This window comes from Lissotriton vulgaris, chromosome 2_2 (assembly GCF_964263255.1).
Source record: "Lissotriton vulgaris chromosome 2_2, aLisVul1.2, whole genome shotgun sequence".
NCBI lineage: Eukaryota > Metazoa > Chordata > Amphibia > Caudata > Salamandridae > Lissotriton > Lissotriton vulgaris.
The window spans coordinates 194,891,985-194,915,515 of NC_141688.1; the positions used below are offsets into that span (position 1 = coordinate 194,891,985).

A 23,531-nucleotide genomic window follows, 5' to 3' on the forward strand; every position below is an offset into this window, starting at 1 on the left:
AACTAAACATAGCATAGCATAACAAATCAAAGCATAGGTTAGCAAAAAAACATAGCATAACAAAACGTAGCATAACAATACATAGCATAACAAAACACAACACATAGCATAACAAACCATAGCAGAACACAACAAAACATAGCATAGTTTAACAAAACACAACAAAACATAGCATAGCAAAGCAAAACAAATAATAGCATAGCGAAACATAGCATACTAAACACAACATAGCATAGCATAGCATAACAAAACATAGCATGGTATAACAAAGCTTAGCATAACAAAACAGCATAACAAAACATAGCATAGCATAACAAAGCATAGCATAGCAAAACATACGCATACCATAACAAAACATAGCATAGCATAACAAAACACAGCATAGCATAGCATAACAATTCAAAGCATAGGATAGCAAAACATAGCATTGCATAACAAAACAAAAAATAGTATAGCAAAAAAAAAACATAGCATAGCATACAGCATCCCTCCGCACCACCACAGCATCACTCAGGGGCACAACAACATCACAATGCGCTACCACAGCAACACTGAACGCCACAGCATCACTCGTTCGCCATCACAACATCACTCAGTGCCACCATAGCCTCAATCTGTGCAACCATTCAACAACACCTGGTTCAAATATGTTCTCTCAATCTTTTAAGCTTTATTACAAATGTAACAAAAAGATGTAAATATTTCACTTCTATTCTTGGATTCTTCGTCACAATAAAGTACACTGAACATAATCTTCACAAAACTTATTTACAAAACTGTAAGCTATTGCCATTACAAATTACAATAACTTTTATTTAAGTATTAATTATTGAAAAAAATGTAAACGCCATTGTTATTTGTAATATCAATACATGTAAGTCACGTAAATACAACACATATTGCATTACAAATGCTATAGGTGTCACATTTGCGAAAGTCATTACTATTGGCATTGTAAATGACAAAGCTATTAATTTCGCTATTTTCATAAACAAAACATAAATAAAAAAATTGTCATTTACAATACCAATAGCTCAAACTTTCCTAATGCGAGACCTATTGCATTGCAAATGCTTGTTTATATAGCGCTTGCTACTCCTACTCAGGTGTGGAGGTGCTATCTGGTGGGTACCACGCTACGCCGGAACCCAAACAGGATTAGTGGGGAATTAGTATAGGGAAATATGAAATTATTTTGATTGGTGGATATTTTAGTCTGTTAGTTGGATTGAAAGAATAGTGAAGTTACAGAAGAGGGATGGTCTGGAGTGTGTTATGTTCTTTTGGAGCTTATAGCAGTAGGAGGAGGTTTCGGATAAGTAAATGGAAGGTGGCAAAACCGATTTTTCAAGGGAAAATAAGTATTTAAAAATGCGCATAATGTTGATGTTTTTTTAATAAAATTTGACATATATTAAAAATTGGAGAAAAAAAGTCAGACTTCTTGAAAAATGTAAAAACCCACGAAAGTATTTATTGAAGCAGTTAAGATTAATAAAAATGCCTGAATATTTACGTGTGCACATTAATGCAAACAACGTTTTCAAATGAAAACAACTATTTATAAACTGTAGTTAATCTGTAAAAACAAATACAGATTAATATAAAAGTTGTATCGAGATGAAGAAAAATATTGATTTAGAACTCCAACACCCTAACAGAATACCGACGCTAAAACTACATGCAAAGCAAGTTGTCCCATCTCTTGTACAACTTCTTTAGCCGGTGTTGACACCCGAGTCAACAACACTTTACAAGCTGGGATTTTGTAATGCTTAACTCTAAACTACAATTATCAGAGTCAACCATGCTATGGGTTTCCGTTCCATCTACATATGTCCTGCGTACACATGCACGGTATAGTGGCAAGAAAGGAAGGAACGAGCAACGAGACTACAACTCCCAGCGGCCCCTGTCCAGGAAGAGGTTGCAAAATAAAGGCAACCGGTGCTGGCAGGCGCTGTGAGGTCCAGGAAACTGTGGGAGAAAGTGCTGGCTTTGCTGAACCCGGGGTAAAGTTCTACGCTGCTCGCCCGCACTCCACGAGCCCCACAGGGCGAAGGAAGGACTGGTCCAGTCTGACCGGCTACCATTTTAGTTTCCATGGGCTTTTTCGTGCGACATGCTATCAGAAAGTTAGATGTTGCATCACTACTTTCATCTTTGCCGGCTGAGCAAAAACAGACCAGAAAGACTTGAAGTCGTTTTTTAAAAAATATTTTTCTTCTCCGCGTACTTTTCCAGTGTGAAGATATAGACGCACTATATTTTTAAATAAATAATTGACAATTCTACGATCCTGTAGAGGAGGACTCCAGGGGGTTCGTGGTACGGACCTGCTTGGCTGAGTCGGTCCCCAGCCACAATGGAGACCGAGCCGCTGCTCCCGCCGACCGTGGAGCGCAGCTGGTGCGCCAACCCGGACTTCGAGGCGCCTGAGCGGGATGCCAAAGCCAGGACTTGCTCCTACTCCTCGTCGGGCTGCTCGGTGACGTGCGTGCTGGAGCCAGGTAATGTTCTGTGCGAGTGTGGTGCATATGGGTAAGGAGTTGATAGCGCTTAGTTGTGTCCAAGTTGTTCCATGGTGCTTAATGAGAGCACTTGGGAAACCACACTTCCGAACTTGCAGTGGTGCCTTCACCGAGGTCTCATACTGTCTGCACCACGTGTGAGTAGTTCCTCCCGTACAGATCTTTCTTTCGTGCTAATTGCATTTTTACTTTCCAAATGTCTTATTTTTGTATTTAAGTTTAAGGCGCACACTCACAATATGTTGTGACTTTAATTCCTCTGCCGGCCCGTGGGCAGAGGCTCCTGCTCCGAGGTAGTATTCACCCCATCGCATCCTCAGTGGTTCTTTACTCCCGCCCTGTGAGCTCTACCACACCGCTTTACTTTCACACGAGGTGGGCGAGCCCCCAAAAACCTAGAGATCCGAGCCAATGGCCTGGCTTGGCTCTAAAATCCTGTGCACAAGCCGAGCCTTGAAAAATAATTGGTTCTGTAAATCATGCAACGCACACCATGTAAAATATGACGGCCTCTTCTTTTTATAAGTGTATTGCTTTGACATATGGGATCAGCGCTTAATTTGAGCCGGTGTAATTTTGTTGACCGGCACTTCTTTTTCTTCATCTCACATTTATGGCGGGCAAAAGGGGAGGAAGACGTACAAAAGGAGAACGGTGGGGGGAGATACTTGCGGTAGTACACCAAAGGAACTGGGAAGAGTGAGTTAAAGGGGCTGGGAGTGATGGTGGAGTCAGTCACCGAATACGCATCCTTACTTTTAGGCGGGTGGACATTTAATCAGCTGTCCACGGGCTTCTGAGCAGTGTTTTGGGCTGCTCTCAATCTTCTTACAAAACAAGCACTAAGAGCGTTATCTCATCACGATAATCCCTCGCTGCATTGAAGGTATTCATTACAAAGTAATAGTTGACAAGAAACATACCCGCCTTCCCCAGAAATGCCAATAGTGAACTGAGATGTGTGTCTGGTGGCTCAGTGGACTAATGCCCCCCCTGTGTACGATCCCATTGTCGTGGTTTTCGAATCCCGGCGGGTTCATTCAGCCCTTCATCATTCTGAGGTCGACAACATGAATACCGTTGATTTGGTAACAATAAACACCGGTTATTCATCCGTTGTCTTGCATCCTTTATGTGAACTGTATTCTTGTTTACATGCTGCAGCCTCATAGTTTATCTTCAGTGCGCGAGGCTTTGGCACAGAACACCTAATCTTGAACGCATGTACCTGAAGCTACTCCCATATGTCTCAGTGAAGAGGAAGCTGCGAGAAATAACCCGACTCCTAGAATCCCACAATTTGGATATGCAGAAATGTCTGGTTTTACTTTGTGGGATGCCGCCACTACACAGGCGTGTGATACCTCCTGCCTTGTCTTTAATTCTTGGCGCCTGCGATTAGTGTGGGGGGCAGAAAGACGTCACATGTGAGCTCGGTTTGTTTGGGCTCTAGTCTCCAAGAGTACCCCGGGCAGAGCATGGCATGGCATCTGGCTCGAGCTTTTATGGGCTCGCCCACCTCTACCCTAGCCTTTTCCAGTTCACTGCCCCAGAGCCTCCTGTGTGCTCCTAGGCACATCTTGGCGGCTGCCACCTATCATATTCGCCACATCTTTACAATACTACCCTCTTGAATAGCCCTATCACGCAGACGATTAGGGAGACTTTCCGTCTTTATGGTTGGGTGAGCAAGCCTCGGAACTTTGCTGTTTCTGTAATCCTTCGGTCCTGGCCGTCGCCGTCCCCACCCCATGCCACCACCCATGATGTGTCAGCTAGGGCTGCTGCAGCTTCAGGACACACACAGTACTGTAGCTGGTGTGTGCTGGGCTGCGCTGCCGATGGGCTCCAGTGCCAACCTCGTGCAGGGTTTTTCTTCAACCATCCAGAGGTTCAATCAATCAACATTTTTAAAGCGCGCTATTCACCCGCTAGGGTCTCAAGGTGGTGTGGTGGGGGGGGGGGGGGACGCTACTGCTCGAAAAGCCTGGTCTTGAGTTGCTTCCTGAAGGAGAGATGGTCCTGGGTGAGTAGTAGGTGGGTGGGGAGGATGTTCCAGGTCTTGGCCGCCAGGTAGGTGAAGGATCTTCCTCCGGTGGTGGTTCTGCGGATCTGTGGGACGGTGGCGAGGGCGAGGCTGGCGGAGCGGAGCTGGCGGGCTGGTGTGTAGAACGTGAGGAGGTTGTTGAGGTATTCGGGGCCCAAGTCGTGGAGAGCCTTGTGTGCGTGGGTGAGGAGCCTGTACGTGATCCTCTTGCTGACAGGGAACTAGTGCAGGTCCCTAAGGTGGGAGGGGATGTGGCTGTGTTGGGGGATGTTCAGGACTAGTCGTGCTGAGGCGTTCTGGATGTGCTGGAGTCTTTTCTGTAGTTTGGCCGTGCTCCCAGCGTAGAGGGCGTTCCCGTAGTCCAGACGGCTGGTGACGAGGGCCTGGGTAACCGTCTTCCTGGTTGCAGTGGGGATCCAGCGGAAGATCTTACGGAGCATGCGTAGGGTGTTGAAGCAGGAGGAAGTAACGGCGTTGACTTGCCTGGTCATCGTGAGGGAGGAGTCAAGGATGAAGCCCAAGTTGCGTGCATGGTCTGTGGGCTTGGGAGCGGAGCCCAGAGCAGGGGGCCACCAGGAGTCGTCCCAGGCGGAGATGGATGGGCCGAGGATGAGGACTTCCGTCTTGTCTGAGTTAAGTTTCGGCGGCTGAGCTACATCCAGTCCGCGATGTCTTATATTCCGTCCTGGAAGCTGGCTTTGGCGGAGGCGGGGTCGTTGGTGAGGGAAAGGATCAGTTGGGTTTCGTCGGCGTAGGAGATGATGTTGAGGTTGTGCTTGCGTGCGATGGCTGCGAGAGGGCTCATGTAGCCATTGTGGAGGGTGGGGCTGAGCGAGGTGAGGTGCATAGAAACAACTACGTGTACTCTGATCCTGAAAACAATGTTGGTGATGTGGCAAAAAAACTAAAACCAAAGTGTAATGCAACTATGTTGTTCCCCTTCACCTTGAGACAACTACAAATAAGATACTGCGCACATACCTTAAATGAAAAATAAAGTGTGTTACTAGGCAGTCGCCCAACTGAATCCTGATTGGGGCACTTGTAGAATAGTGGTGACCATTTAAAGTGCCTCGAAGTCCCAGCTAGTGACTGAAAGCATTGTGCATATGCATTTTTAAATGCTATTGCACACAGTATTAAACAAGCATTTGCAATGCAATGGTCTCGGCATCATTAAAGGTAGAGCTATTGACATTGCTCGACATTTCTTTTTTTTTCTTTAAATCATAAATAAATGGCATTGTCATTTACATTGCCAATACACAGCACTCTGCACTCAACAGCACACACCACTCTGCACCTGCACTCACTGCTCTGCACACTCACTCTGCACTCACTACTCTGCACTCACTACTCTGCACTCACTATTCTGCATTCTGCACTCACTACTCTGCACTCACTATTCTGCATTCTGCACACTCACTACTCTGCACTCACTACTCTGCACTCACTATTCTGCATTATGCACACTCACTCTGCACTCACTACTCTGCACTCTGCACTCACTACTCTGCACTCACTATTCTGCACTTTGCACACTCACTCTGCACTCACTACTCTGCACTCACTACTCTGCACTCACTACTCTGCACTCACTACTCTGCACTCACTACTCACTACTCTGCACTCACTACTCTGCACTCACTACTCTGCACTCACTACACTACTCTGCACTCTGCACTCACTACTCTGCACTCTGCACTCACTACTCTGCACTCTGCACTCGCTACTCTGCACTTTGCACTCGCTACTCTGCACTTTGCACTCGCTACTCTGCACTTTGCACTCGCTACTCTGCACTTTGCACTCGCTACTCTGCACTTTGCACTCGCTACTCTGCACTTTGCACTCACTACTCTGCACTCACTACTCTTCACTACTCTGCACTCACTACTCTTCACTACTCTGCACTCACTACTCTTCACTACTCTGCACTCACTACTCTTCACTACTCTGCACTCACTACTCACTACTCTGCACTCACTACTCACTACTCTGCACTCACTACTCTGCACTCACTACTCTGCACTCACTACTCTGCACTCACTACTCACTACTCTGCACTCACTACTCACTACTCTGCACTCACTACTCACTACTCTGCACTCACTACTCTTCACTACTCTGCACTCACTACTCACTACTCTGCACTCACTACTCTGCACTCACTACTCTGCACTCACTACTCTGCACTCACTACTCTGCACTCACTACTCTGCACTCACTACTCTGCACTCACTACTCTGCACTCACTACTCTGCACTCACTACTCTGCACTCACTACTCTGCACTCACTACTCTGCACTCTCTACTCTGCACTCTCTACTCACTACTCTGCACTCTACTCACTACTCTGCACTCTCTACTCGCTACTCACTACTCTGCACTCTCTACTCACTACTCTGCACTCTCTACTCACTACTCTGCACTCTCTACTCGCTACTCTCCACTCGCTACTCTGCACTCGCTACTCACTACTCTGCACTCTCTACTCACTACTCTGCACTCTCTACTCGCTACTCTGCACTCTCCACTCGCTACTCTGCACTCTGCACTCACTACTCTGCACTCACTACTCTGCACTCACTACTCTGCACTCACTACTCTGCACTCACTACTCTGCACTCACTACTCTGCACTCACTACTCTGCACTCACTACTCTGCACTCACTACTCTGCACTCACTACTCTGCACTCACTACTCTGCACTCACTACTCTGCACTCACTACTCTGCACTCACTACTCACTACTCTGCACTCACTACTCACTACTCTGCACTCACTACTCACTACTCTGCACTCACTACTCTTCACTACTCTGCACTCACTACTCACTACTCACTACTCACTACTCTGCACTCGCTACTCTGCACTCGCTACTCTGCACTCGCTACTCTGCACTCGCTACTCTGCACTCACTACTCTGCACTCACTACTCTGCACTCACTACTCTGCACTCACTACTCTGCACTCACTACTCTGCACTCACTACTCGCTACTCTCTACTCGCTACTCTGCACTCGCTACTCACTACTCTGCACTCTCTACTCACTACTCTGCACTCTCTACTCTGCACTCGCTACTCTGCACTCGCTACTCTGCACTCGCTACTCTGCACTCGCTACTCTGCACTCGCTACTCTGCACTCGCTACTCTGCACTCGCTACTCTGCACTCGCTACTCTGCACTCACTACTCTGCACTCACTACTCTGCACTCACTACTCTGCACTCACTACTCTGCACTCACTACTCTGCACTCACTACTCTGCACTCACTACTCTGCACTCACTACTCTGCACTCACTACTCTGCACTCACTACTCTGCACTCACTACTCTGCACTCTGCACTCTGCACTCACTACTCTGCACTCTGCACTCACTACTCTGCACTCTGCACTCACTACTCTGCACTCACTACTCTGCACTCACTACTCGCTACTCTCTACTCGCTACTCTGCACTCGCTACTCACTACTCTGCACTCTCTACTCACTACTCTGCACTCTCTACTCTGCACTCTCTACTCTGCACTCTCTACTCTGCACTCGCTACTCTGCACTCGCTACTCTGCACTCGCTACTCTGCACTCGCTACTCTGCACTCGCTACTCTGCACTCGCTACTCTGCACTCGCTACTCTGCACTCGCTACTCTGCACTCGCTACTCTGCACTCGCTACTCTGCACTCGCTACTCTGCACTCGCTACTCTGCACTCACTACTCTGCACTCACTACTCTGCACTCGCTACTCTGCACTCGCTACTCTGCACTCGCTACTCTGCACTCGCTACTCTGCACTCGCTACTCTGCACTCTGCACTCTGCACTCGCTACTCTGCACTCACTACTCTGCACTCACTACTCTGCACTCACTACTCTGCACTCACTACTCTGCACTCACTACTCTGCACTCACTACTCTGCACTCACTACTCTGCACTCACTACTCTGCACTCACTACTCTGCACTCACTACTCTGCACTCACTACTCTGCACTCTGCACTCTGCACTCACTACTCTGCACTCTGCACTCTGCACTCACTACTCTGCACTCTGCACTCACTACTCTGCACTCTGCACTCACTACTCTGCACTCACTACTCTGCACTCACTACTCTGCACTCACTACTCTGCACTCACTACTCTGCACTCACTACTCACTACTCTGCACTCACTACTCACTACTCTGCACTCACTACTCACTACTCTGCACTCACTACTCACTACTCTGCACTCACTACTCTTCACTACTCTGCACTCACTACTCACTACTCACTACTCACTACTCTGCACTCTGCACTCACTACTCTGCACTCTGCACTCACTACTCTGCACTCTGCACTCACTACTCTGCACTCACTACTCTGCACTCACTACTCTGCACTCACTACTCTGCACTCACTACTCTGCACTCACTACTCTGCACTCACTACTCTGCACTCACTACTCTGCACTCACTACTCTGCACTCTGCACTCTGCACTCACTACTCTGCACTCTGCACTCACTACTCTGCACTCACTACTCTGCACTCACTACTCTGCACTCTGCACTCTGCACTCACTACTCTGCACTCACTACTCTGCACTCACTACTCTGCACTCACTACTCTGCACTCACTACTCTGCACTCACTACTCTGCACTCACTACTCTGCACTCACTACTCTGCACTCACTACTCTGCACTCACTACTCTGCACTCGCTACTCTGCACTCTCCACTCGCTACTCTGCACTCTCCACTCGCTACTCTGCACTCTCCACTCGCTACTCTGCACTCTCCACTCGCTACTCTGCACTCTCCACTCGCTACTCTGCACTCGCTGCACTCGCTACTCTGCACTCGCTACTCTGCACTCGCTACTCTGCACTCGCTACTCTGCACTCGCTACTCTGCACTCACTACTCTGCACTCTGCACTCACTACTCTGCACTCACTACTCTGCACTCGCTACTCTGCACTCGCTACTCTGCACTCGCTACTCTGCACTCGCTACTCTGCACTCGCTACTCTGCACTCGCTACTCTGCACTCTGCACTCACTACTCTGCACTCACTACTCTGCACTCTGCACTCACTACTCTGCACTCACTACTCTGCACTCACTACTCTGCACTCACTACTCACTACTCTGCACTCACTACTCACTACTCTGCGCTCACTACTCTGCACTCACTACTCACTACTCTGCACTCACTACTCACTACTCTGCACTCACTACTCACTACTCTGCACTCACTACTCTGCATTCTCCCTTCCGTAGTGTAAATGCCCTTCACGGCCGGATGCAGTATGTAGGTACTCTCATATATTTCTTGGCACCTACGATGTAAGACTGTGTGTTGGATCTAGGAGGACATATATAGCACAGTTTTGTTTCACTCATTGCACTAGCACTGTGCTTTTATCCTCTCTTCTCCGTTTGATTAAACACATAAGCCAGCATGTAAACATTTGTATTAATGCTTCCCACGGACTGCATCCACAGGTAAACACTTGCTTTTCATTTTTTGGCTTTCATGCACATGTTATTTTTCAGGGTTTTTTCGGTACGTTATTATTTCACACATCTGATTTAAGCTTTTCGATTTTTAGTGCCCGTCACAGCTTTAGCATTCATGTTTAACTTCTTTTTATTCGTTCTGTCCACATTATTTTTACTTCCTTGAAGCATGGCACTGTATGAGCAAGTGCGTGCATGGGCGCTGGTGTGTGTCTGTGTGAATGCACGACAGCAGCTGCCCACAGCGAGCGCGATCGCGTGTGCGTTTCAAATCGCCCTCCAAGGCGATGCGCGCGGCCAGGAGTGTCTCCTGGGAAGCACACTCGCTAACAATAAGTTCTCGGCGACAACGTGCTTCCGCGCGTTTAGCCGAGACCTAAAAAACAGGCTATCTCAAAATGTGCAGAGAGATAGGGGCATATTTATTAACTTTTCTATCAACAGCAACAAATCTGCGCCTAATTTATGATACTACCTCATCTTTTAAACCTCAGATTAATGCCATTACTTCCTATACTTTTCACACATTAAAATTTTTACGGATAATACTCCCTTCTATGCCTCGGAATCTCCAAAAGACAGGTGTCTCTGCCCTTGTCCTTTCTAGATTTGACTACTGTGATGCTCTCCGGGTCAACATACAGAAAGGCTTGCTTAGCAAACTGCAATATCTTCGGAATATAGCAGCCCGTTTACTGACGGGGCACCCAAACGACAGACTGTTAAACAAGCTCTTATGCCTCTCCTCTGGCTACCCATGAAGAAAAAAAATGTTTCCAGGACCCTCTGTATCGCTTCCAGAGCCCCACACGACTCTGCTCCACTTTATCTTATGCACATGTTTAGTTGGTGTATGCCGCAAAGAAACCTTCCCTCTGCAAAGACAGTTTGGTGGAGGCTCCTAGATTTAGGCTTTCCAGGTGGGGAGGTAGGACTTTTTTTCTTACACAACGGCCAAATTGTGGAACACCTTACCCATCCACCTGAAAAATCCCTTGGAACTGCTCCCGTTCAGAAAGGCCCTTTCAGTTAAATTGGCTCCCTCGAGCTATGAGCTGACGAGCTCGGATCCCGCAGCCACGCGCCTTGAGAGGTATCAACCTGAGAACACTTGGCAGCCTGCACAGCAACCCCCTGAGTATCCTACACTCTGCTGATGAGGAACAATAATTCCGAAACACCGGTGTCCAGAGTTGGTGCTGCAATCTTGCTAAAACACACGAATCTTCGAAATAGTGCACACGCTACAAAGACTGCATCTACCATGATGCTCCTGGGGTTCACCCACTGGTGGGTGGAGTCGGAGTGCGACCCATGACTTTCAGAAAGGCCCTTCAGGCCTGGCTTTTCACCCTTCTGTCATGATCGGCATCGTCTGAGGGTCCTCTGCTGTTTCCTCATGCAGTACTGACAGATTTTAGCGGCTAGACGCCTTAGAGCATTAGCTCGCTCTCTTGCAATATAAAATCAAACCAAGACAGTGCAGCAGAAAGTTACTGCTACATTTGTATGTGTTTTGTTTTGCTTGTATGGTTTGTTTTACAAATCGAATAAAGCTTTGAAACTTGAACTACTGCGCTATGTCTACAATGTACTAAGAACTGATGCTGATTTCTTTTCTCCCTGCACTGGCACACTTTAGGCTGACATGCCCCAAACACACACCCTTGCGTCATAGCAGAAGGGTGTTTGTGTGTTCTGTCAAGCATAGGTTTGTACTTGAAAAATATCCTTCCAGTACTACAGTGCTTAGGCCTAGTTGATCACTTTCCCACTATGTCGGTGTGCTGTGCAGCACACATGAAAAGTTTGAAACTTTAAGAGCATTTCTTCGACTTCTAGCCAGCAAACTCAGCCATTTGTGCCGGTTTGCGTCATAACATGTGTATTTGTAATGCACAAACGTACCCAGGAGGGTATCTTGGCGCTGAATAACAGATGTTTGTTACCCAACTTAATGCTACTCGGATCGCACAATAAACTTCTAATTTCACAGAATAACCTTTTCTGGGAACTGACAACAAAGGGTTGTCTTGTCAGAGCATTAAATTGGCAGGTACTCACATGTACTGCATACCAGCACTTCTTATTTTTATCCCTTTAGGTACTAGCACTTCTCCACCACCAAGGATAGTCCGGATACTTGTGACTGGTAGGCTTGGGCTGCTGAGGATGACGCTGTTGAGTGGAGCCAGTCTCACAAGGAGTAGCTACTCTGCCCTCGCTTCACTGATAGGATAGGGACCGCCCATCCTTTAGTTCCCCTCACATAGGGGGTCAGTTTTGCCCTGAAGAAAGTCCAGGACCTCTATGGCCACTACGGACTGACACATGTCGGCACTAGGGTCTTAGGACCATAATACTCCAACAAAGATCCAAAATTACCCAGACAGACCCCAGAATAAAGGGAAACCGGGGATCTGCCTGAGGTGTTTTTTCTTTAAACCCCCCCTGTCTCTTGTGTATCAAAAGAGCTCCCAACACTGTGGTTGAGCCCACCCTGACTTTTAGGGGTCGGGGTGACCCAATATGTTATGTTATGCGTTTTTATTAGGCGCACAGCTGCTCCAGCGAAGGAGCGTCCTGGTGCCCGACAAGGCAGCAGCACAACACAACTGAACACAAAGCCAGGGGATCAGAGTAATAAATGAATAAAAAAGTTTTCACCGCACGACGAAAGGATAACAAATCCCTAAGGGCACGGATTGCAGGGGGAAGGAAATTCCAAAGCACCGCAGCACGGACTTGAAAGGAGCGTCCACCAGCCCTGCTAAGCTTAAAGCGGGGACAACAGCCAATTCTAAATCGGAGGATCTTAATGTTCGGGCCGGGGTGTAACGGACCAGGAGGTTGGAGAGAATTTCAGCCGGGGATCCCTTAAGAATTTTATAGGCAACACAGAGGACCTTAAACCGGATCCGCTGTGCCATGGGAAGCCAGTGCAGCGATCGCAATGTAGTGGTGGTGGAACATGATCTAGGTAATCCTACCACCGCTCTTGCTGCGGCATTCTGAATGCGCTGAAGGCGTCCGACTTCTGCTTGATTGAGACCCACTAGGAGGGAACTTGCGTAATCCAGCCTAGAGATGACTGTGGCTTGGATCACGAGTTGCCGGGTGGGGGCATCAAAGAACTTAAGCACGGGGCGAAGTCCCCGCAAGATGCCAAAACAGGCTGCCGTACGTTTGGTGTGACAGACAAACGCAAGGGAAGGATCCAGCCAGACCCCGAGGTTTTTAAGCTCAGAGACTGGAGTAGGTGTAGGGCCCAGATCCGCAGGCCACCATCTCTCTCCCCAGAGTTCTTGTTGTTTGCCAAAAATCATGACCTCGGTCTTACTAGCGTGCAGCTGGAGACAGTTGGACGTCATCCAGCCGGCGACCGCCCGCAGTCCTTGTAGGAATCTGGGGGCATCCACCTCTGCATCCCCGCTGATCGTGACCGCTAGCTGGGTGTCATCGGCGTACGACACCATGGTCATACCCCATTGCCTGACAACCTCAGCCAGCGGCCTTACGTATAGATTAAACAACGTAGGACTCAGCGAGGAGCCTTGGGGGACTCCCAGGTCCAAAGGGTGGAATTTGGACTGATACGGCGGGACGGTCATGCTAAAGGCACGATTGGCTAAAAAGGACCGGAACCACTGGAGAGCAGGGCCAGTGACGCCAACCTCCTCCAGACGCCGCAGAACGATAGGGTGCGATACGGTGTCAAACGCGGCGCTCAGATCTAATAGCACCAGCGCCGCCATTTGACCCGCATCCAGCACGGAACGTAAGCGCTCCACCATATACAGTAGTGCCGTTTCCGTGCTGTGCCCAGCCCGAAACCCATTCTGCGTCATATAAAGAACGTCAGCTTGAAGTAGATGTTCCGAGAGGACAGAGTTGACGTACGCCTCGGTCACCTTGGCAGGCCACGGCAAGAGTGAGATAGGCCGTTAATTCTCGGGCTTGCTGCCATCCAAGTTAGGCTTCTTGAGAATAGGCCTAACCACAGCCTGTTTCCACCTCCGTGGAACTACGCCAGATGTAAGTGACGTATTAATCAATAAGCAGAGCGGCGAGGTGTCGTGTGCGGCTACATCTTTAAGGCCGGGCACAGCGGATCAGCCGGGGACCCCGACTTCACTTGTTGAGCCAGCTTACTGAGGCTTTCAGGTGTTAGGCTCGGAAAGGAGTGTAGCTCCTCCGAGACCAGAGGCTCAACAGGTATGTCAGCGGCCGGCGTAACCAATGGAAAGGCACGATAGATGGCATTGACCTTTTCCAAAAAGAAAGCCGCTAAAGTTTCACAGTGCTCCAAGGAGCTCTGGTAAGTCGCCGTCACCCTTTTGGCGGTAAGATCTTTCAACACCTTAAAAATAGTTTTGGAGGGGTTCGTACTAGTCTGAAATTGTAGGGCGTAAAAGGCAGCACGGGTTCTACAAACTGCCCGATGGTACTGTTTCACAGTGGCCAAATACAAAACTTTTTTCTCGTTGTTATACGTTTTGCGCCAAACCCACTCTGCACGCCTACAGATGGTCCTGAGTGCCCGCAGCGAATCATCGTACCAAGGGCTGGTATCCCTAGCCCCAGATTTACACAAAACTAACGGAATAAGGGAGTCTAGTGCCCTAGTTACCCAGTCGCAGAAGCTATCAAAGCCTTGATCTGCTGACTCAATTACACCTAGAGGGTCGGACGACAGGAGATGAAAATGTGAAGCATGACACCACTAGGGTGTGTGAGGGCAATTAAAACAAAGTTTTTTCCCCACATTCATGGTTGGGTTAGGTACAACCTTTCAATAGAGAGTTTTTCTCCCCCCCCCCCCCGCCCCCCCTCCTATTTCGTTGTTCCCAAACTTCGGGCTCATTTGCATTACGCCTGGCGCATTCGGGTGCAGGGGCGGCTCTTCCGTTGGAGCGGGGGAGCATCGCCCCACTTAAACCCCGCCCACCCCAATAACTCATGAAAAAATAAAATGATGCTTTATTATCATTTTATTTTTCTTCCTCGTCCCAAGTAAGGCGTCAGGACATGGCAGGCTCGCTGCTATGTCACAGCTGCAGGGAGGAGGGTTGGCTGTCAATGCACTTATGTTCATAGTGCACATGTCTTTTTGGCTGTTTCTTGATATTGCAGCCTCACGTTCACTTTAAACATCTCTAATCCAGCTGTTTTAAGACAGCTAGGTAAGTCAGTGCAGGCTTCAGGGTGCTGTGGAGCGCCGAGTGAGGCCATTCCCACCAATCAGGTTACTGCTTTCACAGCAAGAAAGCAGCGCCTCCCAACTGTCAAGTTTTCCAGATCCTTGTGTGATTTGCTGCTTTAGTCCAGACCCAAAGTCCAGGTTTTTTCTTTGCACTCTGGCACTTGCAGATTATTTGGTCCAATATAAAACTGGACTGCAAGTCCGAGAATTCAAAGAAAAATCCCGGCCTGGCCAGCACGTCACCCATGGACCTAGGAAAGCGGCAGCTCTGCTGAAGTAGAAGCCATTAATAATGCTTCTGTTCCACACTCTCTCACCAGATGCCAGGGGCGCGCTGACCATTAACTAGATAGTGCTAGCAGTGCTGACGCGGGGTTGGCTTTATTCCTGGTTTAGAGAAGACTTTCCTTCAGGTTTAGGGCCTCTAACCAGCAGGACTTCACACAACTCTTTCTTGGGATATCTAAAGGTAAAAGTCTTCCCCATGTCACCTTGTAAACAAAGGCACACTTTCACACCTTATTCACAGTGCGCAGCTACATCCAGTCGGGGTCCCTGCAGGGGTTTTGGCACAAAACCAGAGAAGAGAACTGGAGATGTTCTATTTGTTAATGTAATGAATGTAAACAAATGCTGTTGCATTAGTACTAGTACCCATGTCCATATGCAGTGCTGGCCCAGTCCACAGCCCGGTTTAATCGAGGAAGAAGAATACACGCCGTCCTTTTCTATCCACGGATTCCCTTAAGAGAAAAGGGACCGTCTTATCAAGCATTCCGAACAGATAATAAAATCCACGGTGTCCATATCGACCTCAACAAGCGAGAAGATACAATCCCCCCCCTACCCCCTTTTTTGAAATGTATAATCACAAGAGAAGATTGCTCAAAGAAAAAATAATACAATAATGTAACATCTGTGACTTAAACCTACTGCAATAATAAATTTGTGGGAGGTCCTCGCCAAGCTGGGACTTTTTATCTTTTTTTAACAAGGGAGGTTCTACCCCCGTTTCTTTTATACAGCGGTATCTGCATGAAACTGTTACAAGATACAGAGTGTTAAATACCAGAGTCTTGAAAAAGATGGATTTATAAGGTTTTCTCCATTGAAACGCGTCAACGTCATTCCTTCACACACAATCTGTTTTGGGGATAGTGGTGTCCAAAAAGCCAACTATAGAGTGCTTAAGCCCACAACTTTTTTGATGCGATCATAACGGATGTGCAACTAGTTAAGATCAAGTTGTTCAAGTTCAGGGATTTGTATAGCGCACTACTCACCCAGAGGGTCTCAAGGCGCTTGGGGAAGGGGGGTTCAATTTTTGTCGACTAGCCAGGTTTTAAGTTCTTTTCTGAAGGAGATGTGGTTTTGAGTAAGGCGGAGGCGAGTGGGGAGTGAGTACCAGGTCTTGGCCGCCAGGAAGGAGAAGGATCTGCCACCCATGGTGGATTTTCGGATGCGCAGGACTGCGGCGAGGGCTTGATTGGACGATCTTAGTTGACTGGTGGGTGTGTAAAGGACAGTCGAGTGTTGAGGCATTCGGGTCCTAGTTTGTAGAGGGCCTTGTGTGCGTGGGTGAGAAGACGGAATGTAATTCTCTTGTTGACGGGAAGCCAGTGGAGGTCTTTTAGGTGTCCGGTGATGTGATCTTGGCGAGGGATGTCCAAAATGAGTCTCGCTGATGCGTTTTGGATGCGTTGGAGTTGTTTCTGTAATTTTGCTGTGATTCCGGCGTATAGTGTGTTACCATAATCCAGTCGACTCGTGACCAGTGCGTGGGTGACAGTCTTTCTTGTTTCGAGGGGGATCTAGCGGAAGATCTTTTTGAGAATACGAAGTACTTTGAAGCAGGAGGATGATATTGCGTTGACTTGTCTGGACATCGAGAGAGAGGAGTCTAGGATGAAGCCCAGGTTGCGTGCGTGGTCTGTGGGTGCTGTGCCCAGAGCGGAAGGCCACCAAGAGTCGTCCCAGGCAGAGGGGGAAGATCCTAGGATGAGCACCTCCGTTTTGTCTGGGTTGAGTTTTAGGCGGCTATGCTTCATCCATTCGGCTACTTCTTTCATGCCTTCGTGAAGATTGGTTTTGGCGGTGTTAGGGTCTTTGGTGAGGGAAAGGATTAACTGGGTGTCGTCGGCGTAAGAGATGATGTTAAGGTTGTGTTGACGCGCGATGGAGGCGAGTGGACTCATGTAAACGTTGAAGAGGGTGGGACTGAGTGATGATCCTTGTGGTACTCCACAGATGACTTCAGTGGCCTCTGAGTTGAATGGGGGAAGTCGGACTCTTTGAGTTCTCCCGGCGAGGAATGAGATGATCCGTCCAAGGCTTTTCCTTGTATGCCGATGTTGCTGAGGCGTTGTATAAGGGTGCTGTGGCAGACTGTGTCGAAAGCGGCGGAGAGGTCGAGTAGAATGAGGGCCGCTGTTTCTCCGTTATCCAGTAGTGTTCGGATGTCGTCAGTCGCTGCAATGAGGGCGGTCTCGGTGCTGTGTTTGGCTCGAAATCCGGACTGAGAGGGATCGAGGGAGTTGTTGGATTCAAGGAAGGCGGCCAGCTGGCTGTTGACGGCTTTCTCAATGACTTTGGCGGGGAAGGGGAGGAGGGAAATGGGTCGGTAGTTTTTAAGTTCAGAGGGGTCTGCTGTGGGTTTCTTCAAGAGGGCGCTGAGTTCGGCGTGTTTCCAGCTTTCTGGGAATGTGGCAGAGTTGAACGAGCAGTTGATGACATCACGGAGATGGGGTGCGATGATGGAGTCAGCTTTGTTGAAAATGTGGTGGGGGCAGGGGTCAGTTGACGAGCCAGAGTGGATGGAATTCATTAGGCGGATGGTGTCTTCGGTGGTGATTGGATTCCAGGCGCTGAGGTTGTTAGTTGGCGGTGTAGGGTCTGAGGGGGGTAGGGAGGGTTGTTCGCAGGGAGTGTTCTCGAAGCTGTTGTGAATGTCGGCAATTTTGTTGTAGAAGAAGGAGGATAACTCATCGCAGAGGTCTTGGGAGGGAGTGATATAGTTAGATGCTGCGGCGGGGTTGGTGAATTCTTTGACTATGTTGAAAAGTTCCTTGCTATTTTGGGCGTTGTTGTCGAGACGACCCTTGAATGCTGATTTCTTGGTGGATCGGATCAGTTGGTGGTGTTTGCGGGTGGCTGCCTTGAGGGTGGCCATGTTGTCGGTGGTTGGGTTTTTTTCTCCATGTTTTCTCTAGGGTGCAGCATAGCTTCTTGGATTTTTTAAGGTCCTCATTGAACCAGGGAGCCTTTTTGCTGCCTGAATTGATCTGGTGCTTTTTCAGGGGTGCTAATTCATCAGCGCTGTGGGTGATCCATTGCTTGAGTTTGGTGGCCACTTGGTTTGGGTCCAATGAGAGGGTGGGAGGGTTTTGGTTGAGTAATGTGAGGAGTTGGTCGGAGGTGATTTTTTTCCAGTTTCTCCGAGGAATAGGTTGTGGGTCAAGGTGGTTTTGTAGCTGAAGTGAACACAGCTGTGGTCCGTCCAATGGAGAGCTGTGGTGCGGTCGAAGGAAATGTGCTTGCTGGAGGTGAAGATAGGGTCGAGTGAAAAAACTCTTGTTTTTTCACTCCCTTTGTTTTCATGCATTTTGTCTTTTGATGAATTGGATATTTTCGTGTTTTTATCTTGATAAATTCTGTATTAGGCATAATAAATACATGTCATTTGATTTTTACCCAGTCGTAGAGTTTTTTCTTCCTCTTTATATGTGGCCGAATCTTGAAATGTGGGGTTGAGATGACTGGGCATGAAAGCAATTTTGATTGATTAGTTTTCCAAATTGTGGTCTTGCATCATTGCGTTACCCAAGGGATATTCTCTTTATTTCACCAGTGCACCTAAATACACAGTGGTAGGCTAAGATCATGACGTATTCTGTCAGTATCGCTCAATGTGGCCCTACTGTCACCACGCACAGACCTAATATAACATAGCGCTTGTCCAATATACAGCAGTGGCCTAAATTACCATACTAGCTTATAAAGGCCCAATATCCCACAGTGCTATGATCACAATGCTGGCCTGCAGCACTGCGCAGGCGTAACCTCACCCACAGTAATGACCAATGTGCATGGTTTATCTGTCGAATGTGTCATGAAGGTCCTTGGGCATGCTCTGATGTCAGTCCTTTTAGAGGCTGCCTGAATATGCACAATGACTCGAACGAGAAAATGAGGTTGAGTCCATAAAATGAGGATCACTAGAAAACTATGGTGCTGAAGGAAGGGGTTGCGCCAGTGGCGGCTCCTCCGCTAAGGCAGGGGAGCCACGCCCTACTGCTTTTTAGCAGTGAAATAAAGGAAAAATAAAATGATAATAACTTCATTTTATCTGTTCCTGCTTCGTTCCCTTTGCAGGGCGGGGATGGGCTGCTATGACGACCGGAGCAGGGGGAGTGGTGAGCACACTTAGTAAGTGCACATGAATGTTTGGCCAGATGTCTTGGGCCGGTCAAACATTCATGCACAATTTGCATGTGCTCCACCCAGGCTGTATTGCAGCCTGAGTGGAGAACATGTCCAGGCTTCCATTGCCTGTTTCAGTGGCGAACCAGGGTGCTCGGACAAATCGCAATGCTGCATTGCTGTGTTGTGATTAGATGTGGGGAGCCTGGGTGTGCTTTCTGTTCCAGGCTGAAGCGAGGGACTAAGGAGAGATGTGCCGAGAAAGAGGCAAGAAGGTACTTATTTCTTTCCTTTTTCCTGCCCATCGTTGCCCCGCCACCCCTGAACCATGCAGCCGCCTCTGGTTGGCGCCCAGGGCTTTCATGAGAATGTAGGCAATAGCGTAAGCAAGTTAAAATATCATTATAAGCTAAAAATCTCCCCCTTTTTTGTGCGTCTCCATATACGCCATTATGATCTGAGTGGTGCTCTTTGTGAGTTCACCCTGATCTTTTCTTAGCTTGTGTCCTCTGTGGGGAACACAGCACTGAGCAGAGACTTGAAATGGCAGAGACCATGTCAGCCTGGGCTGAGCTAAGAGCATACATCACTGACACTAGACGGTGCATTCATGGTCCAAAATCACTGGGTGCTGGCCTGAATCACAGCAAAGGCTCTAGATCAGACCGTGATGGCTTAAGATCAGTGCTGGGCCAAGATCACACATTTCTGGCCAAAGAACACACGGCATGGGCCGAGATCACTATGAATGCAATGGACGGAACGCATATTTCTGTGGGTCATAGCAGCAGGCTGGCTATTAATTACTATTTGTGTTGTGTCAAATGTTCAGAGGGAATCTGCACATATAGGAAATGTGAGACTACTAACCAGGACAATGGAAGCGCAAAAAGAATACTTGACAGATGGCAGAAATGTTTTTTTAGCATGTCCCATCCCAGCTCAGTTTGATGAGTACCTGCATCTTTTCCTCCCCATTTGAATCACTCCTCCTCTTCAAGTACTTTTGCAAAGACTGGTTCCAAAGCACTTTGGGATTCTAATCTGTAGTACTTGCTTTTTGATTGTCAAAACAGTCACTCTCTTTTTTAAAGATGTCTGTCAGCAGCCTATCAACCTTGTCAAATCCATAAAAACATGTTTGTTACAATCTTACGGGGTTTGACCGACATGTTTCATATGCACAATTTATCATTCTATTTTTTTAATTGGCTCTAAGGATAGGTCGGCCGCATTATTTAAAGTGTTCGCCCTCCTCCGTCGGTTGAACTGTCATTTCTACCCCCCCCCTCGAAGTTTGGGTCTAGTTGCGACCCTGTTGTCATCTATGACTATTGTACTTTATTCTGCGGCCGAGGTTGTAGGTCGATAGTCTGTTTTCTGTTGTGTGATAGGTTGTACCCTTAGTGAGCATCACTTTATTTGCTGTCTCCCTATATGGTACTTCTCTCAAACATATTTAACAATAAAAAAATCAGCATCAGGCAAAGTGATACCCTCCCCAGCATGTTTAACAATCCTAATCTGCGCCTGTGTAGATATCCCAACGAACCCAAAATGGCAGTTTCTCTCGAGGCGGGGGATATGGTGTGTGGTTAGTAGGTAGGTGGCCTTTAGGGAGGGGCAGGCGATGGGGGATTGAGTCAAGAGCAGGAGGGTACTGGAGAGGGGAGGAAGTAAAACGTAGAAGTTAGGGTACATAGCAACCATGAGAACAGGGAGCTTTAAGGAAACTAAAAGCATTTAATTTTCATCAGGGGAGGGTGGCACGCGCAGCTTGACCCACCAGGCTGTCTCCTCCTTGCCTTGCCCCTGGGATGCAGCTGTCTGCCTTCTGGTCACATTGTCAGAAGGCTACCGTCCGACCACCCAATCAGCCTCCCTTTACCATTTCCCCCCCCCCCCCCCCCCCCCAAGAGAAGTAGGACCAATCGAAGGAGACCTGAGCAGCTATTTACACCGGTACCCCGCCTTCTAGGGAGATATTAGGGTGGGTGGGTTTTATTGGTGTTACGGAGTACTCGCCTATCACACTATATTAATCCGGTACCAGTGGCTCTGGCTGCGCCCACGATATGAGACCACCTTCAAACGCGCGAGTTCAGGATTTGCGCTCTGCAAACACAAATAGTGTTTCATTAACCCTTTCGATGCTAATGACTGAACGTTTCTGTCATGAGCATCGGTCGAGCTGTGCTCATGACGGAACCGTTCCGTCATGACCACGCCCGTTTTCATTAGGGCCCAGCACCGGCGGTAAATCTGCACCGCACGGATGTGGTTAAACACACAAAAATGTTGCTTCACACACAACAACCGTCTAGGCTACGTGTAGGGTAAACATGACCAGTGACTTACTACTTAGTTAACTAGTGGTCAACGCATTCATAGAATATATGAACATAGTACAGTATTATCAAAAAATGATCAATATGTAAATGCAATATGTGAACAGCATGAGATTAAAAAAGACAAATTGAACAAAAAGAGATATAGGAGGAAGAAAAAAATAAAGAAAGACAGAAGAGAAGAAAGTTAAAAAAATGTATAGAACAAGTTTAACGGGAAAGAGACTTGATGTAAAGTAGCATGTGAAGAAAGATATAATGTAAATTGTAGCCAAAGAAGATCAACTTTAATTTTGTGAGCGAGATGGAGGAAACATTAGCAATCCTATGTTCATCACAAATAAAATTCCACCAAGTTAATGAAGATAATTTGGAATTGTCTTTCCAAGACAATAAAATAACTTTGAATGCTAATGCAATAAATAAGTTAAGTAACATGGAAATAGAGGAGGATTCATCAACCTCAGGTGAGGAAGAACCTAAAAATATATTTTGTATTGATAATGGAAGATCGCATTTTAAAATTTTCATGCAAATAGTCCAAACAGGTTTCCAATATATTAATACATTTGAACAATCATAAAGTTGATGTCTCAACGTCCCAGTATCATTAGAACAAGACCTGCAGAATGGAGACGTGGATGGAGAAAACTTGGAAATGCAAACAGGAGTAATAACAGCCCTATTATAAATATAATACAAAGATTGGGTTAGGCGAGCAGCAGGAGAAACTTTAAATAATTTAGACCATAACTTATCCCAAGTCTTGATAGAAAGGGAAAGAGACAGGTCAGCTACCCAAGCAGTTTCAATATGGGGGTTAGGTCTCCCCACAACACGTGACATCAATAGTTTGCAGACAAGAGCTGCTTTAGGTCTTAGTTTGAAACAAAACATATAATGGGGTGATTGGTGTAAAAGATGGTGTATCAGCTGGTAGATCATAAGTGGCTAATTTTGATTGTAAGGCAGTTGAGATTGCGGCATCTTCATTAATATAAGAGTTAGGTAAATGAAATTGTAGTTGTAAATCAGGAAAGGAAATAACAGAATTTTGGTGAATCAATTGGTATACAAAAGCAATTCCCTTCTCCTTCCAGTATTTGTAGTAAAATGATTTACCTTTATACTTGAGATACCATATTGTATTATACCATATTGTGGAGGATAAAAAACATTGAAATGGGGTTAGTCCTGAGGAGAATGTGTTGTATAGTAAGCTCTGGGAATGTTTTAATATAGGATTTGAGGATATGAAGGTACTATTGGACATATACAATACGTTTTTAAAGGAAAAATCCTTTAATGATAAGCGTTCAAAAACAATCCATCTGGGAAGAGGGATATCTGCAAAGTAGTAGGATAGAGCAAAGGATTGTATAATCAAAAAAGCCGAATGATAAGCTATGAAGTTTGGAAAATGCATGCCACTTTTAGATTTAGGACGAGTGAGTTTTGTAAGAGCAATTCATGGATGTTTTT

The 23,531-nt window shown here is 47.2% G+C and overlaps 1 protein-coding gene across 1 annotated transcript in view; it reads left to right on the forward strand.

Moving 5' to 3' along the window:
* The first annotated feature begins 1,919 nt into the window (after positions 1 to 1,919).
* The window catches only part of TPCN2 (two pore segment channel 2), a 236,195-nt gene continuing 214,583 nt past the window's right edge, over positions 1,920 to 23,531 (forward strand). Inside the window, exon 1 of the mRNA XM_086959528.1 lies at positions 1,920 to 2,510. Within this exon, the coding sequence (XP_086815654.1) occupies positions 2,366 to 2,510 (145 nt within the window). The 5' untranslated portion in view covers positions 1,920 to 2,365. The remainder of the gene's footprint in view (positions 2,511 to 23,531) is intronic.